This window comes from Ostrinia furnacalis, unplaced genomic scaffold, assembly GCF_004193835.3.
Source record: "Ostrinia furnacalis isolate ACB-3 unplaced genomic scaffold, ASM419383v2 OfSCF1084, whole genome shotgun sequence".
In the NCBI taxonomy this organism is placed as follows: Eukaryota; Metazoa; Arthropoda; class Insecta; order Lepidoptera; family Crambidae; genus Ostrinia; species Ostrinia furnacalis.
The window spans coordinates 765,524-784,438 of record NW_021131323.1 but is presented as its reverse complement, the minus strand read 5'-3'; the positions used below and the strand labels follow the sequence as shown (position 1 = coordinate 784,438).

General features: G+C 37.7%; 1 protein-coding gene across 2 annotated transcripts in view; it reads right to left on the bottom strand.

Annotated features, from left to right (window-relative positions):
* Positions 1-124: 124 nt before the first annotated feature.
* The window catches only part of COMMD4 (COMM domain containing 4), a 54,195-nt gene continuing 35,404 nt past the window's right edge, over positions 125-18,915 (bottom strand). Inside the window, exons 3-7 of one of the 2 annotated variants that reach the window (XM_028302139.1) lie at positions 13,611-13,632; positions 11,102-11,227; positions 2,392-2,431; positions 1,660-1,863; positions 125-423 (exon numbers count right to left, since the gene is read on the bottom strand). In XM_028302139.1, the coding sequence (XP_028157940.1) occupies positions 227-423; positions 1,660-1,863; positions 2,392-2,431; positions 11,102-11,227; positions 13,611-13,632 (589 nt within the window). In that variant the 3' untranslated portion in view covers positions 125-226. Of the gene's footprint in view, positions 424-1,659; positions 1,864-2,391; positions 2,432-11,101; positions 11,228-12,128; positions 12,148-13,610; positions 13,633-18,915 lie in introns of those variants that run through there. The other variant, XM_028302140.1, reaches the window with a different exon arrangement.

The following is an 18,915-nucleotide window of genomic DNA, read 5'->3' as shown; positions in this document are numbered from 1 at the left end:
TAGTGATGCGACTTATACTACGCACGCACATACAAATTGAAATATATTAATCGATTTAGGATAATTTAAGTGATTTAATATTTTAAAGTAAAATGTGACTGAACATAATTAGTAAAACGTCCAGAATATTAAATACGCTATATTTATTAATATTATAAATTACCCTAGAGATTAAATAAACAGTAATGAATAAGTATGATAAATAGGAATGTACAAAAATTGAACTTTATTCAGCATTCAACTCTTCCATTTTGCTATAAGCAGTTTTCAGTTCCTTCAGCAGCTGGATAGCTTTTTCCTTTTCTATGAGGACTTCACTCTTCTTCTGTGCGCCGGTGATTTCGGTGGTAAACAGGGACATCGTGAGGGTGTCCGCAGAATCGGAGGGCCCAGGTGCTACTGATACGTCGGTCACTTTGTTTACTGAAACAAAATTTGAATTTTTACTACTGGCTTTTTCCCGTGCATTGTATTTATAGTTGGACTATAGGCCAGTTTCATCCAATACTTAATGATTTACGGACTGAGTTTCATTCGTGTTCATCACAAATTACAATTAAAGATGGCAAAGTCCACTGGTCAGCTTGCCGAAGATAAAGCACACGGAATATTTTCCCCCCATTGAGAATCAAACCCGGAATCTTTAGATATGCGACTGTTCTGATGAACAGGCTGGATGATCCCAGCTATAGCATATAGAAAAGCAGCAGCATATACTCACTGACGAAGCCGTCAGCCTTCACGCTGTCTTCATAAGCAGTTCGGTGTGTTTTAAGGGTTGTGTCATTTGATAGATACAAAGACTTCCAGCTTTTAGTTACTTACTGACGAAGCCGCCAGCCCTCACGCTGTCCTCATAAGCAGCTCTGTGCGCGTCGAGCGCGTCAGCCAGCGCGGCGGCGTGCGCGCGCGGGACCCCCAGCACTAGTAGGTCCCGCGTCAGAGCTGCGCCGGGGCACGCGCACGACCACGCTTGGCGCGTCACCCAGCGGGGGACATGTGCTCAGAGACATGTGGTCTTATCACTAGACCAAGGAGAGTCTGCCAACTAGGTGCTCACAAAACAGAAGCGGCATCCAGCCAGGTACTCACATACGAAGTCGCAAGTCCTCACGCATTTCTTTCGCTTCGCGCTGCAGCGCTAGAATATAGATGAGAACGCTTCTAGCCCCTGGATAGTGCTTGTTCACGAAGCCACCAGTCACCAAGCGATGCCTTAACTATTGTGTAAGACTGGCAAATTAGGTTACTCACGAAGCTGCTAGTCCTGACGCTATCCTCATAAGCAGCTCTGTGCGTTTTGAACGTTGCTTCATTCAGCTCTAGATAGGTCAAAACACTTTCATCTGGTAAGACCTCATGCCGCTATTCTCATAAGCAGTTCGGTGCGTTTTAAGGGTTGTGTCACTTAACGATAAATACTAAAACTTCCAGCTGTTAGCCTGGTCCGTGAGCACGTAGAATTTTGTCCAATGACCCCAAGCTACCCATCCTTATCGCTCGCGCGTAATTATGTTGCTATCGCGCTCGCACACTCACTGTGGGCGCCCGTCGCACAGTCGCGACAGCAATATAATTACGCGCGAGCGATAAGGATGGGTAGCTTGGGGTCATTGGACAAAATTCTACGTGCTCACGGACCAGGCTTTAGTTACTTACTGACGAAGCCGCCAGCCTTCACGCTGTCCTCATAAGCAGCTCTGTGCGCGTCGAGCGCGTCAGCCAGGGCGGCGGCGTGTGCGCGCGGGACCCCCAACACTAGTAAGTCCCGCGTCAGAGCTGCGCCGGGGCACGCGCACGACCAAGCTTGGCGCGTCACCCAGCGGATGCACGCGCACGCGCGCGCGCACTCTTCGCGGGATGCTGTATGGAATAATGAAAGTTTGTACCACAATAGAGTAATAACTTAGGATAGGTATGTTTTAGGAGTCTTTGGGTTCTTCTTCTTCTTCTTTTATTGATGGCGATGAACTTGTGCTTTTTCGCCACTGTTCCGCCAATGTCACGTGCGCAGCTTTTACACAGTGATAGTCAAATAAAGTCCCGCTTTTAACTGAAACTGCAGTTCCAATTGCCCGATTGACGTTATAATTATTTACAGAAACATGTGTAAAAACATTATTACAGAGCAATACTTATGAGTTGGTCTTACAATTTATGAGTTTTATTTTTTCTCTTCGGGCACCCATAAATGGTCGAAAATCAATTCAAATCTACAACAACTTTTAAACATTGTTAATAGTGGGTCCAGTTGCCGGAAGAAGAAATAATTAGGCATTTGGAACCGCGGTCACTTGACGGAACACTTTAAGCCTTTTACGTACACAAAAAATGCCCTCATTGCGATTTAGTTAGCATAAATTGTGTATTTATTTTATAAAATTGACTTACATAAACTGGTATCTTTCAAGATTTCCATGATGCTGTCATCCTGCGAAGAAACAAATTCTTGTAAAAATAATTTCCATAAATTATTATAACTAGGTAGGACCTAGGATATCATGCATTCCATTAAGTTCACCATACATAAACCACAGATTCCAATCTAATTCCATGTGTAAATATAACAAAACAAGGTCCGTTACTGCGAACGCGACCTTTCTATTGATATTCCCCTGCCCTAATGATCAAAGTAACGCCACTATTCTATTAGTGGCTTCAAAGGCTCCCAAGAAAAATAACATTGCTCTAAGACAACATCTAAGTGGTGCAAATTGACAAAGGATGTGGGCTTTAACGGATTATTAGGTGTTACGTGCATTTTATCATAGCAATTGGGCAAACGAATAAAGTATAAAAGCACATTTACAAAATCTTGAAAAAATTGCGCTAAATCCAATTTAGCGCATTCATTTGCGGATTGCGATGTTCAAAATTTAGCCTAAATTACACTTAAAGAACTTCTGAATAAGCAACTTTATCAAACACTACATTTTCTCTGGAAGAGGATTGTTGTAGCAGGTAGAGTGGGTACACACTAGAGATTTACTTTCTATGTTTTTTGCCTTCACCCGTGTGACCTATACTAAGTAGTGCGATCAAATTAGTACCGAGAGAGCAGTAATTCTATCTTCTTAAATATATAAAAGGAGAAACTGACTGACTGACTGACATATCAACGCACAGCCTAAACGGCTAAACGTAGGCACTTTAAAGGAAGGGACGTAGCTTAAGTACCGCAGAGGTGCACTAAGAAAGGAATTCCCACGGGAACGGGAGTTAGCGGGAAAAAACATTTGTATGAAAAAATCTAAACCGCGTAAGATAGATGAAGGGGGTAAAACGGGATCCACGCGTACGAAGTCGCGGGCGGCCGCTAGTGTTAAGATAAGCTTTAAGAAGGAAAAATACTAATAGTTTATGAAAATGACGTATCTATGTATAATGACATGGATTTCCTTTGGTTTGTGTTTAAATATGGTTTAAATACTGTGATATTGATAGAATTCAGAAGAGTTTCATTCAGGACAAAATTTATACCTAATTCAAGGGCAGGTTCAGTGACGTAGCTAGGTAATAAAGGGCCCTGGGGCAAATAAAAAAATGGGGCTCCACTGCAATCTAAACTGGTTAGGTTTTATCAAGTTTAATGACATCGTTTCAGCCAAATGACAAAGCAATGACATAAAGCTTACTTACTCCTGATATAACTTTCGAATTTCTCCCTATTTATTTTGAAAATGAGATTTTCTGGTAAGGATGCGGGACCCCCTGAGCTTAGGGGCCCCGGGGCACTGCCCCGCCTTGCCCCTTAGTAGCTACGCCCTTGGGCAGGTTGTAGACTTGTACTTAGTCACCGTAGAGTCATTTGACTGACTCACTCACTCATCACGAAATTTCAGAAACTACCTACAAGTGCTAGGAGTCTCAAATTTTGTATGGGGGTTCCTTTTGGAATGTAGGTGCTCACTAAGAACGGATTTTACGAAACTCNACTCACACTGTATACCACTGATTCCAATCTAATTCCACGTGTAAATATAACAAAACAAGATCCGTTACTGCGAACGCGACCTTTCTATTGATATTCAGGGGCTCTAATGATCAAAGTAACGCCACTATTCTATTAGTGGCTTCAAAGGCTCCCAAGAAAAATAACATTGCTCTAAGACAACATCTAAGTGGTGCAAATTGACAAAGGATGTGGGCTTTAACGGATTATGAGGTGTTACGTGCATTCTATCATAGCAATTGGACAAACGAATAAAGTATAGAAGCACATTTACAAAATCTTGAAAAAATGTTGCTTCTTTTTAACGAATTTAGGTACATCGCGGTTTTAGTAGCAATAGACAGCTATCCAATTTAGCCCATTCATTTGCGGATTGCGATGTTCAAAAGTAAGTCTCTAAATTATACTTAAAGAACTTCTGAATAAGCAACTTTATCAAACACTACATTTTCTCTGGAAGAGAATGTTGTATTAGGTATGGTAAAGTACATGCTAGAGATTTATTTTTATGTTTTTTGCGTTCAGCCGTGTGACCTATACCTAAGTAGTGCGATCAAATTAGTACCGAGAGAGCAGTAATTCTATGTTAAGATAAGCTCTAAGAAGGAAAAATACTACCTAGTTTATGAAAATGACGTATCTATAATGACATGGATTTCCTTTAGATTTTTTTTTATGTGACAGGAGGCAAACGAGCAGACGGATCACCTGATGGTAAGTGATTACCGTCGCCCATAGACACCCGCAGACCCAGAGGCGTTACAGGTGCGTTGCCGGCCTTTAAGGTAAAGATACGCTCTCCTCTTGAAAGCTTGCAGGTCGTATCCGTCCGGAAACACCGCAGACGACAGTCCATTCCACAGTTTGGTTGTACGGGGCAGGAAGTTTCTAGAGAAACGTACTGTTGTGGACTGCCAACCATCTAAAGTAAGTGATGGGGGTGGAAGTGCTGTCGGATTCATCTGTTCAGATTGTGTTTATATGGTTTAAATACTGTGATATTGATAGAATTCAGAAGAGTTTCATTCAGGACAAAATTTATACCTAATTCAAGAGCAGGTTGTAGACTTGTACTTAGTCACAGTAGAGTCATTTGACTGACTCACTCACTCATCACAGAAACTACCTACAAGTGCTAGGAGTCTCAAATTTTGCATGGAATGCCTTTTGGAATGTAGGTGCTTACTAAGAACGGATTTTACGAAACTACACCCCTAAGGGGGTAAAACGGGATCCACGCGTACGAAGTCGCGGGCGGCTGCTAGTAGGAAATAAACAAAAAAAAACGACAGACCATCCAATCATCAGTTATATTACGATTTTCTTAAAACTTTATGCAAAGTATACCCTTATTAAAGTTTATACTTTCGGTCGCAAAAGGCAACAAATTACGTATTCACTCATTAATCAGTGATGTAGACTTACGCAAACGCCAAACCCTGCAAAACCACTGAAAAGTTACGTTCGAAGTTCTTCCACAATTTGTACCGTGGTGAAAATCTTGGTGTTCTATGGAAAATAAGACCACAATATGGTATTAAATTAATAAGATAACATGCTTTTCATTCATCGTAAAAAAATAATTAACATATTACAATTAAAATCGCCCGTATTTACAAACATTACTATGAGGTCTCATAGTGCGCGTGGCCGCACAGGGTGACACACGAACCAATCACAGTGCTCTATTAAACTCTGTGCGTTCGATTTGCTGCTTCACTTAAGCAAGTATCGTTTGTAAGTAAATACGGGCAACCAGCTTCTCGATATGCCATTTCGAGCATGTGAGTCTATTGGCTCCTTATTATGTACCTACCATTGTTTTTGTAAAAATTGTTATTATAAATGTTACAAAGTAGGTACTGCTTCAGTAAAGTCTTTTCTATTTCAAGATAAGGCTTCAAGGCTTTATATTCAGGCAACTTAGTACTCAAGCCAAGTAGTATTCTTTCAATTCATGAATATCTAGAAAAATAAAAACCTTACGTAGTTATGTTAAGGAGATAAATCGAGTTTGACACTCGTCTCGTTCGACGTGACAATTTTGCGATAGTTACCTTTCGAACGTCATAGTATCCATGTATATTCAGTGTCAAATACACTCGGCATCAAATAAATCGCACCTCCCGCAACAAGCACTTCTCAAACGGATGGATCCCCACTTCCCACCAACATTGGGTACCATTTGAAAGCCTAGTAGTTCTAAACTTCATTTCATTAAAGGAAAGGTTTACACCAAAAATGTGTTTTTAGTTACGCTTGAGCCAACTTTTATTTTACTATAAAACTGTTAAGTTGGGATTAATCGCTATCCATCTGTTAAAGAGGACACATGAGATCTTTATTTGGTTTTATAACCATAAAAATTGGTCTAATTGATCCCAGAGGTGAGCCCAAAGTGAGGTCTATTTTCAAGTCACATTTATGGTATATGTTAATCATTTATTTAGAAATGAAATGTATTTTTCTTTAAGAATATTTATTGGGCTTTCAAATAACACCAATATTGTTGGGGTAGCATAATTGTGTCAGAAGAAAATCTTTAAAGTTCGCGTCGCGGAAGGTGCGGTTTATTTGATGTTGAGTGTAGTTCGTGACAAGTGGCCAGAAAGTTGACAAAACCACCTTATTCCAGTTGTAACAAAGACGTGTTGTGAACTTATTGGCTGCTTTGAGTGTCACGAACTGTTTGACGCTGACTGTACCTACAGCAGTGTGGAAATAAAACATGATGCGTAATATATCTTCTGGGGAGAATTGATTTATGAACGAAACATTCAATGGTTGTAACCCATGTCGTGTTTAAAAATATCGGCCCAATAAATCGCACGTATATCTAGCTCTAGCAGTTGAGAGCTGAATTCTGTTTGGGTTCTTAGTTTAAATGTTTTTTTTTTTCGTTTAATTGGACAACCCTCGAAGCCAGAGAGGCTCGTTCGGGAGCGAGCCTCTAGCCTGAGGCGGAGCTGCGGAAAAATGTCTGAGCTAAGACAACAACTCGCGGCTCCGTTTCTTTGGGCTTCGGTGGACACTATCGGGTTTTAGTGGGTAGGCCCCGCCTCTAATGAGCAGGCGGACAGAGTCCCACATAACCCACTGGCCGTTCCCATCGACCAGTAGGTATGCGCAAACCATATCCCGACTTAAAAAAAGGCACTAACCAACATATTATCCGAAAAGGAATATGATTTAGGTTCAAGAAAGTCAAGCGGTTGGTTTGATTATGTTAAATGCCGATAGAGGCTCCTAAAGTAACATTGTACCCTTATAGAAAGAGGATAATAACACCGGTCGACAAAAAAAAATTTTTTTTTTGCGCATGGATTTTACTTATTATATTCTGATTATATAAGCAAATTTATATAAAAAAGTGCAATTACAAATCGAAAATATTTGCTTTTTAAGAAGTTATAGCGATTTGAATTTTCCATCTTCATAGTAGAATGTCTCTAAAGATGCACGTCCCATTCTCATTGGGATATATTTATAGATAATTATGGGGGCTTATTCGCAAGAACAAGGGGCACGCTTTCATCAAAATATAGTGGTATTTGAGAAACGGCGTTACCAAGGCCAGTATACTGAAAGCATGATAGGGTTAGATTTTTATGAGAAAAATCTTCTATGGAACATGACAGGAAATTAAAACTTTTCATTTTTAAAAAATATTTGGACTCTATTTTGAATTTTCTCTTGTGAGAATGAATCTTAAATGGATGTTTGGTATGTTTTAATAAATAGAAAGAATCAAAGAAAGAAAGAAAAAAATATATTTGGCAACAAATTGAATCATCTCTATGTTCATGTTTCATACATTCATTGATATGAATTTTTCTATTTTTTACACATAAAAGCAAATTCAGAACATTTTTATGTTGTTATTATTATTTCTAGGTTACAAAGCAATAAAAATAAGCTAAGCATCACCCGTGCGCAAAAATGCTGTAGACAGTTGNAGAAGCGCCGCAACAAACTCAGTCACCACTGTCTGCCGGTTAATATAAATAAATAGAAATAGTAGTAGTAGGTACATTCGATTCAGGAGCAGTTCACTGAATTTACCATGCATTCTTGTATGGTGTATCTTATAAGAATGGGTATACAAGATTGCGTGGTATATTAAACAAGGTAGTGACGTGCTAATATCTAGACTTACATATTAAGAAAAGTGGCCAAAAAGTTGACAACAAAACCTTATTCCAATTGTAACAAAGACGTGTTGTGAACTTATTGGCTGCTTTGAGTGTCACGAACTGTTTGACGCTGACTGTACCTACAGCAATGTGGAAATAAAACATGATGCGTAATATATCTTCTGGGGAGAATTGATTTATGAACGAAACGTTCAATGTCGTGTTTAAAAATATCGGCCCAATAAATCGCACGTATCTAGCTCTAGCAGTTGAGAGCTGAATTCTCTTTAGGTTCTTGGTTTAATTATTTTTTTCGTTTATTTAGTGGGATTGGGGGTTCCCTCGAAGCCAGAGAGGCTCGCTCTAGCCTGAGGCAGAGCTGCGGAAAAATGTCTGAGCTAAGACAACAATTCGCGGCTCCGTTTCTTTGGGCTCCTGTGGACACTGTCGGATTTTAGTGGGTAGGCCCCGCCTTTAGTGAGCAGGCGGGGAGAGTCCCACATAACTAGAGAATACAATCGCGGGATCCCGATTCCCGGGATCCCGGGATCCCGATCCTTTTCTGATCCCAAAAATCCCGGGACTGTTCTTGGCTAATCCCGGTATTTTCGGGATTGATNTCGAGCATTTGAGTCTATTGGCTCCTTATTATGTACCTACCATTGTTTTTGTAAAAATTGTTATTATAAATGTTACAAAGTACCTAGGTACTGCTTCAGTAAAGTCTTTTCTATTTCAAGATAAGGCTTCAAGGCTTTATAATCAGGCAACTTAGTACTCAAGCCAAGTAGTGTTCTTTCAATTCATGAATATCTAGAAAAATAAAAACCTTACGCAGTTATGTTAATGGAGATAAATCGAGTTGACACTCGTCTCGTTCGACGTGACAATTTTGCGATAGTTTGCCTTTCCTTTCGAACGTCATAATATCCAGTACGGCTAGCACGAAAAACTTTCGAGTTCGAATCGTTTGCGTATTCGAATCGCCATCAAAAGATTTAGTACGAAAACTACAACAACGCCCTTGTGAACGTGTCCTAAAGTGAACTTAGTATGAGAAATGGTTTCACGAAACTTATTTTGAGAATCAAAATTGTCACGTTATCGTTTAATTCGAGGATTGAGTATCGACTTTTGTCGAATACGCAAATGATTCGAAGACGAAAGTTGTTCATGCTAGAGGTACAGGTACAGGTACCTTTGTGTCAAATACCTATGTAGTTCGTGACACCCAAAGTCAAAGTCAAAGTCAAAGTCAAAGTCAAAATTTCTTTATTTGTTTGGACTAATAANGTTGCGCCTTGACTTTGACCTTGCCTAGATTCTACCTTAGCATAAAATTATATAACGATAAAAAATAAACCTAAGGTACGATACGGATACGGACTATACAGGTACGGCCCTAATAATATCTTTTTCGTAGACCTTAGACAGGACCACAGCTTGAGCTAACGCCACAAACCTCCCAACCCCAATTGACACTAAAGGAAAAGTTGCAGCTGGAAATAGATAAGAGTATGAAATGCCCAGATCCTGAAGTACAACTACAAAGTGAATCGGGCTTGACAAATACTATCAGACGTGAAATGAGCCTATTTGAAAATGGCGGAGTTCGTGGATATCACTTAGAATTAGCATTTAATTATCTACTTTATCTATACCTCCAACGAGTGTAGAACCCGAGCGAGCGTTTTCAGCTGCTGATTTTGTTGAAAATATATTACGAAGCAGGCTAGGAAGTCAAACATTGGATCCTTTTATATTTCTAAGATTCTATTTCCGAAATTGAAAATAGTGCTTTTGATGTATTTTTTATTTTTTATTTTAGTATTATTGCAACTAACAATATTAAAAACATCTTTTGAGAAATTATACTTAAGTTTCTTTTTTATTAGAACCCAATTCCCACATAGGGCTGATCCCGGGATAGTCCCGGGATCCCGGGATCACCCATCAAAAATCCCGTAATCCCGGGATTGAAAAACATGCTCGGGATTGTATTCTCTAGTTGTAATATAAGCAGTGAATCTTTCATTTCATAAATACTTCAATTGTAATAAAATGTAATAATATACCTATTGATTTAGACGCCATACTACACGCTCTAATTCATCGCAACACTAATGAAGTGAATTAAGCAATATTCCTCTCGAATATTAGTAATATAATAATATAATAGAATCGCTACACTTGAACAATTGCGGAGGTAGATACTTACTACTGAAAGACATTTCTGTCATGCGATATTAATTAATCAATAAAAAGGTGAAATTAATGTTATTAGCTAAAGATTATTGCTAGTAGATAAATTAGTTTTCCTTGTGCTAATATTTCCTCTTTTTTTGCTGTGACTCCGTTTACAGATTTTATTTTTCTTTCCTAACATTACCCTGTAAAATATGTTAAAACTTGCATTAAATGTACGAGTAGGCACTATTACTATACCTACTCACACGAACTTGAATGCCACATAGATGTGAAAGACTATCTAAAGATACTGAAGACTTTTTCCAAAGTACTATCTATCTATTTTCTCTATAATCTATAAAATATAAAAGCGAAAGGCGAAAGGAAATAAACTACATGCGCTAGGAGTCTAAAATTTTGCATGGGGTTTCCTTTTAGAACGTAGCTGCTCACTAAGATTTTCCAAAATTCAACCCCTAAGAGGGTAAAACGGGTTCCACGTAGATAAGTAGAGTCGACAGTTACACACTGTAACAATTAATGAAGTACCTACAAGTGCGACTTTACAACAAATACAATCGGCAGCACATAAGGCTACTGCAAAATCCCCCCTATTAATTATTTATAATTACATATGTTGCACAGTGTTTCATCATCATCATCAACATCATTTTCAGCCTTAGCACGCTCACTGCTGAAAATAGGCCTCCTCCAATGATTTCTAAATTGGCCAGTTGCTGGCGGCCTGCATCCAGCGCCTTCGCGCTACCTTTATGAGGTCCACATTGTGTGTTGCACAGTGTTTAGCTTACTCTGTTACAAGACTCACAGGCTGGTCCTCCTCCATGACTTGCTGCACCAAGGTCCTGAAGAGTGGGGCGGGGAGGCTGCTCAAAGCGTGCAGCCCTGCCAGAGCCCAGAGAGGGCAATCGCCGTCGGAGCAGAACTTGAATTTCTAAAAAATTCATTAGAGATAAAAAAATTAAATGCATTTTTATTTGCGACACGATGCGAAGTCGTGAAACATAATTTAAAACAAAAATATCATAGTATTTGACACAATACAAAGCTATAAAGCTCTAAGGCTGGGTTGCACCATCGTACTCTAACTTTGAAAAAAGTCTAAAATCTGTCAAATTCCATACAAAAAGCACCGGTTATCGTCATAGTTACGGTCAAACTTTGACCATGAGGCTGCTCAAAGCGTGCAACCCTGCCAGAGCCCAGAGCGGGCAATCGCCGTCGGAGCAGAACTTGAATTTCTAAAAAAATACTTTAGAGATAAATAATAAAGCATTTTCATTTGCGATGTGAAGTCGTGTATGTTTCACGACAAAAATATCATAGTATTTGACACAATACAAAGCTATAAAGCTCTAAGGCTGGGTTGCACCATCGTACTCTAACTTTGAAAAAAGTCAAAAATCTGTCAAATTCCATACAAAAAGCACCGGTTACAATAACATGTGTTTTTGGAGTGGAGGATGGTGTTTGGCAAATATTTGACGTTTGTTAAAGTCAAAGTAAGATGGTGCAACCCAACCTTTATGTACGAGTAACTAAGCTCTAATTGAGCTAAAATTGCGATTAGAACACAGACATACACATGAATTTTATTAACATTAAATGATTAATATAAATGAAATAAAAGAATTAATCAATTACTTGCAATCTAAGTAGGTATTTTTCTAGTTCGTAGCAATTGAGGTGGAAATGTTTATATTTACCTACTTAGTTAAATTTCTGACGTTCTGATCACCTCGACTTGACGTTCAGCTAACACTATAGTTCTGTGCCCACCCACGTATTTGCTATACCACCTAAATATGACTGGCAATAACTTAAAGAACACTTACCATGCTGATGACCAGGGTCGAACTGTAACAAAACATATAAAATTAGCATCAGAATCGCGGCGGCGACATACATCGTATGTTATGTCACTACAGTTACACACAGGCCATAAGTTTTAATCGTGGTATTGTATCACAGCAATATGGCTGTTATCTGTATAACGTACCTATACGTCGTGGTCAGAGTATCATTTAAGTAATTTCCAAAAAATAATAGCGAGCTGCGATTATTTATTTATGAAATTAAAAGTATTATTGGGACAACAAATAGGTACTGTAATAGACATAATTTTCAGAAGGCATTTCTAAACATTTGGAAAACCAGTATCTTTTGCAAACAATTAACATTCATATATTATGTATAGTATACGTAGCTTTAGTTATAAGTAAAGACACATTTTTCCATGTTCTTCCAATCTGTACTAACTACAGTAGAACGCCGATTATCCGAACGCCGATTAACCGAATCGCCAATTATCCGAATCGGTCCTAAGCGTAATAAATAAAATTAAAACCAAGTAATTTTTATTTTGTTTTGTTGTAACAAGTAGGAACTCTCAGGAGTCTAGATTATTTCAACTGAGCGTTATTGTAGAACTGTAAACATATTTAAAGTTTATTCTATGTGTGACGGTTCGTTTTAAACGCGCTTTTTCTTTATTACCAGTCTATGTCCGATTATCCGAATTTTCGATTATCCGAATCGACCCCGGTCCCAATTAATTCGGATAATCGGCGTTCTACTGTATTGTTTTTTCGTATTATCAAAGCATCAAAAATTGGTTTAGCGATAGGTAAGTACCTATATACGTCACAAAAAATAGACGGAGTATTTAATTCAAGATCAAGCTANAAAACAAATAATATCATACTTATTCTTATTACATACAATACAAAGCTATACAAAGCTCTAAGGCTGTGGTTTCACCACCTAACTTTGACAGTAACTATAACGATAACCGGTGTTTTTGGAGTGGAGGATGGTGTTTGACAAATATTTGACGTTTGTTAAAGTCAAAGTAAAATGGTGCAGCCCAGGCTCTATGTACGAGTAACTAAGCTATAATTGAGCTAAAATTGCGATTAGAACACCGACATATCCATAAATAGATGTGCTGTAGCACAGGGTATCCTAGTACGGACACCAGTCTCTACGAAATACTTATTTCTGTTACTTGTTGTTATAATTACCCGTTACATTATGACTTTATGTATTTTATAAAGAGAGAAATAAATAAAGTTAAAGTTAAATAAAGTTAAAGTTAAAGATACATTTGATGATTCATATAAATGAAATAAAAGAACTTGCAATCTAAGTAGGTACTTTTTCGTAGCAACTGTGGAGCAACTAAGGTAGATTTTTTTATTAATAATGACGTTCAGATCACCTCGACTTGACGTACAGCTAACACTATAGTTCTGTGCCCACCCACGTATTTGCTATACCACCTAAATACGACTGGCAATAACTTAAAGAACACTTACCATGCTGATGACCAGGGTCGAACTGTAACAAAACATATAAAATTAGCATCAGAATCGCAGCGGCGACATACATCGAGTATGTTATATCAGTATCAGTTACACACAGGCCATAAGTTTTAATCGTGGTATTGTACCACAGCAATATGGCTGGTGTATCTGTATAACGTACCTATACATCGTGGTCAGAGTATCATTTAAGTAATTTCCAAAAAATAATAGCAAGCTGCGATTATTTGTTTATGAGATTAAACGTATTATTGGCCCAATTTGGGACAACAAATAGGTACTGTAGGTAATACACATAATTTTCAGAAGGCATTTCTAAACATTTGGAAAAACCAATATCTTTTGTAAACAATTCATAACATACGTAGTTTCAGTTAGTATAACTAAAGACACATTTTTCCATGTTCAATCAATAGGTACCTACATACCTAAGAGTAGCCGCACACCGTTGAGTTTTAGTTGGCCGATATTTGTGCCCGATTTTAATTTGTATGAAGAATCGGCCAAATCGAATCGGCGTAGTGTGCACACTCCCATACATGCCCAATGCCCATACTGATCAACTGCCCGACTAAACTATCGGCCGACGAAAAATCAACGGTGTGCGCCTACTCTAAATCATCGTTTATTCTATTAAAACACCAAAAAATGGTTTAGCGGTAGAAATAGACGTCACAGATCAACGGAATGAATAGAGACATTAGTAATTTAATTCAATCACGCACCTAAAATGAACTATCTCAAGAAATCAAGATTTTCTCTTAGAAATACCAATAAACTATTGAACTGTCAGCGATTTCATTAAAATTTCTTGCGTTCCGATACCTGACAAAATATGTCGGGACAATTTTAAACGATTCATTTGTAAACTCGTATTGTATTTTAGTCGGAGAAAGCGATTTGTAATAAATTCCTTTAACGCAAAAATTAAAAATTAATCTTCTATCTATTTATATGTATAAAAGCGAAAGGTCACTGACTCACCCATCACGAAATCTCAGAAACTACAACTGCTAGGAGTCTCAAAGCATGGGGGTTCTTTTTAGAACGTAGGTGCTCACTAAGACGAGATTTTGCCAAATTCAACCCCTAAGGGGGTAAAACGGGTTCCACGCGTACGAAGTCGCGGGCGGCCGCTAGTAAAAGATAAGAATGTAATGAAGTAAACTCACGATAGTCCTAAGAATAAATCTTAGTAATTTTTAAAGGCTATCCAATATCGATATAAAATCATGTACTGTGTTTGTTCAAAATGATATAAAAATTAAAAAAAACACTTTAAATATAAATTGGAGAAAACTCCTTCAGGCAACCCTTCCACGACAAGGCAATGCAAGTTTTTATTATTACTGACGGGATTGCTACCATGTACGTACAGTCACGGAATGAAAAGGTTCGTCAGTTTTCAAATTGATTCCTTCAACGAATCGCGAGCACATTATATTACCTTTTGAAACTATGTTACAGAATAATCTCGAGTTAGAGAAAATAATCTTTAACTGTTCGTCAGTAAAGTTCAAAATTATTCAGATCAAAGTTGTTTGACGATTTATCTTGTCTTGATTGATAAACTAAAATCTTCTTGTTGGTTCAACCTGCATTATTATTTCTATTAAATAAAAAAAAACTATTGTCAATTGGTCAATGTCATCATTGCATTGCACTGACGGGATAGAAAAATAAACAAGCAAAACCATATTCGTTAGCAAACGTCATTTATTTATTTAAATGTTAGCAGCACTGTTTCGTGCACTGTTATCTTGGCAGGTTTGATTCTTACAGTACCTAGTGCAAGCGAAAACCGACACTAAGGTGGCGAACCTTTTCATTCCGCGACTGTACCTTAATTTTGAGTTTCCGATATTTCGGCACTGTTTTAAGCGCCATGGTCACGAAGTAACTGAGGAAAACTTGCGGGTGAGATGGTAGCAATCCCGTCAGTAATATTGAAACTTTAAAAGCATGTAAAAATAAGTATGAAGTCATAGCAAACTTTACAAATATTCGACATGATGTAGAGATTCTCATAAAACACACAGATTGGCAGCATGGCGGTTTAATATAGCAGTTACAATGGATAATCTGTAGACCTTCCGAGATAAGTAGCCGCTACGATAATATTTCCGAGCCACGAGGCACGGTCTTTCATCTGAAACTACTATTTTATTTATTGGAAACGCAAAACATACTTGTTATTTTTAAACAATAAACTGGACTGTCAAACCCGGTAAATACCTAATAACTCGTATTTTTTTCTCTTTGATATGATGAAACGCCAGCTAAATATCAATTTATAACCACACGCCAACAAAATAACCACAAGGAATAACAAAAAATTGGCCAAGTGCGTGTCATGCCACGCGCAGTGTAGGGTTCCGTAGTGGTCCGTCGTTACCACAGTATATTTCAGAAGCAAGCAATTACTTCATCTACATCACTTTTCATATTTTCTTCTAAGGAATTTTCACCACGTAAAAAAAAATTCAAAATTTTATTCTACCGTTTTGTCGGCGTGATTAATATACATACCTACCTCCACAAAATTACAGCTCTCTAGTACCAATAGTTTCCAAGCAAAACCTCGGACAGACAGACAGACATAATCGAAACTATAAGGGTTCCTTGTCAGGACTACGGAACCCTAAAAACAATCAAATGATATTTAATTATTTTTTAGATTAAACTAATATATTAGTTTACTTTGCTTGCTACAACGTTACGAGACCACGAGAGTGAGGAGCGCTACGACCTACTACGGACAGTGGCTACGGTGCTACGGGTTACAGATTGTTGCTACGGAAATGGTGCTACGAAACTTGTGATTCCGAACTACTAATTACATTTTCTAAGAATGAAATAATGTCCAATCATTTTAATATTCCTTGTGTATTTACCAATTGATTCATAGGGTACTTTTAGGATTTTTAATTTTGGTATATTTACTGCCGTATTTTTATTTATTTCATTTTGTACCGCCTACTTTATTCTCTGCATAGAAGTTTTAAATAAATAAATACTGGAGCACAGTTGTAACAGTTCGGTGGAAAAAGACTAATTATTATATAAAGTTAGTGACTATTTACTACATTTAAGTCCTAACTGTCAATGTTTATTCATTACTTTAAACGCTCCACTACCAAGTTTCCTCACAAACGTAGTTACAAGCTCAGCAAGCAAATTAAAAGACCCACAAAACACTTTAAATATTTTTAAACGGTTTGTTTTGAAAATTCCAGATGATCTCAATTTGTAAAGTGTAGATTTAATATTACTCGTAATGTAATAATCATTTAGTTACCAAAATAAATATTACTTTTATAGTATCAACAGTATGTATACTTATTATTGAATCAGATTTTAGTGGTTAATAACAATACAGGGTGTTAGGTAAATGGATATATGAGCCGACACTAGACTACTACACTTCATTTTAATTTTCATACAAATCGTATTTTATAAAATTTATTTTGTATGAAAATTAAAATAATTAAAATGAAGATATCAATTTTTTGACTTCACCATACCATTTATATGCCCATGTGAACATGGGCTAGTGTCGGCTCATATACCCATTTACCTAACACCCTGTATAAAATTATGCTTTGTATTACATTGGAATGAAACTGGTATCTTAGGCTTATATGGTATTTTTTTATAATAATAATAAAAATAAATAAAAATCTTTTTATAGTATTTTATTTATCATGCTATACAGTTGTTTAGCGTTAAATAAAGAATGAGATATAAACTGAAGAAGGCTATTTTAGTCAGTATTTAAACTTCAGACAGCAGTTCTAATAAAGTCCTAAAGGACAAGATATTTTTACTTAATTATGGAGGCCCTTTTAAGGAATAGTTTCGAGGGTCGGATCGTCCACTCGGTGTAAGTGTGTTTTCGTTCAATTTGCTGATCGAGAGCAGGTGTTCGTCATCTAAATATACACTTTACGTAAGTACAAACTGTTTTTAAGGTATTTTTATTATTATTGGTTTTTGGGCCTTTATTTGCGCCAACTCGACCAGGTTTGATCTATTGTGGCAGCCCTTGTCTTTAAAGTTCACTGCTTAGTCCCGTTGAGTCTATAAATTTCCAGATTCTTTGGAGCGTGATATCTGCTATCTCATCCGGGTGCATGATGTGTCGCCCGAGATGGATACTTCTTTTGCTCATAAGCGGGAAGCATGAGCAAATAAGGTAACTAGTAATATTAAAAGAACCCTGGATGGTTTTAAGTTTTCTGAGTGAATTATGGGAACCCTCAATACTTATCATGCAAATTGTTCTTGTGAGAAACTTGAATAGAGTTATAGTGAGCAGATATTAGGAAGTGTTGTGTAAATATGTAAATTTTAATTTAGGGGGTTCTTTGGCACAGATAGTTAGGAAGTATGAACGATTTTGACAGTAACAGCAGAAACATAACATACCTGCAGCCACAAAAAAAAGCAACAAATGCTTGCTCTTTCTTAAGCAGCACCTGAATTTCGCAAATCTAAACCGATTGAGTGATCAAAAATGTCCACCTAAATAACGTCACAAAAAACAACTGACTGTCGGATGTAGTTCTTTCAAAGACCGCTAACCCAGTGTTTCCCAAACTATGGGTCGCGAGCGAACATTGAGTGGGCCCTGCCTGTAGAACGACACACCACCCTACCGATCTAACCGCTGGGCAGCGGGCGAAATTTCCTATAGGTGGGTCCCGAGTTTGGGAACTTGTATTAGATGAGTCGTAGCCCAGACAACTTTAGGAACCACTGCGCTAAACCATTGACTAAATCACGTCAATAGTCAACAATCTATGGCATCAAAAAGAAAAAGAAGCCCACCCAAATAAAAACGTCACAAAAAACAACAGACTATCAGAATATAATTCTTTCAGACTGCATCATACGCCCGTATTCACAAACGATGCTTGCTTAAGTGAAGCAGCAAATCGAACGCACAGCGTTGAATAGAGTTCTGTGATTGGTTCGTGTGTCACCCTGTGCGTCCACGCCCACTGTGAGACCTCATAGTAATGTTTGTGAATACAGGCGTAAGTCAACAATGTATGGTATCAAAGAGAAAAGGCACACCCAAATAAAAAACGCCACAACAAACAACCGACTATCGAATGTACCTAGCTCTTTTTAAACCATCAAGGTTCATCAAAAAGACCCATCCAAATAAAAACGTCACACAAAACAACAAACTATCGGATGTAATTAAATATCTTTGGACATTTTACACTACGCTTCTAGTCCCGAACTAAGCAAAGCTTGTACTATGGGTACTAGACAACCATAGCTGGGCATT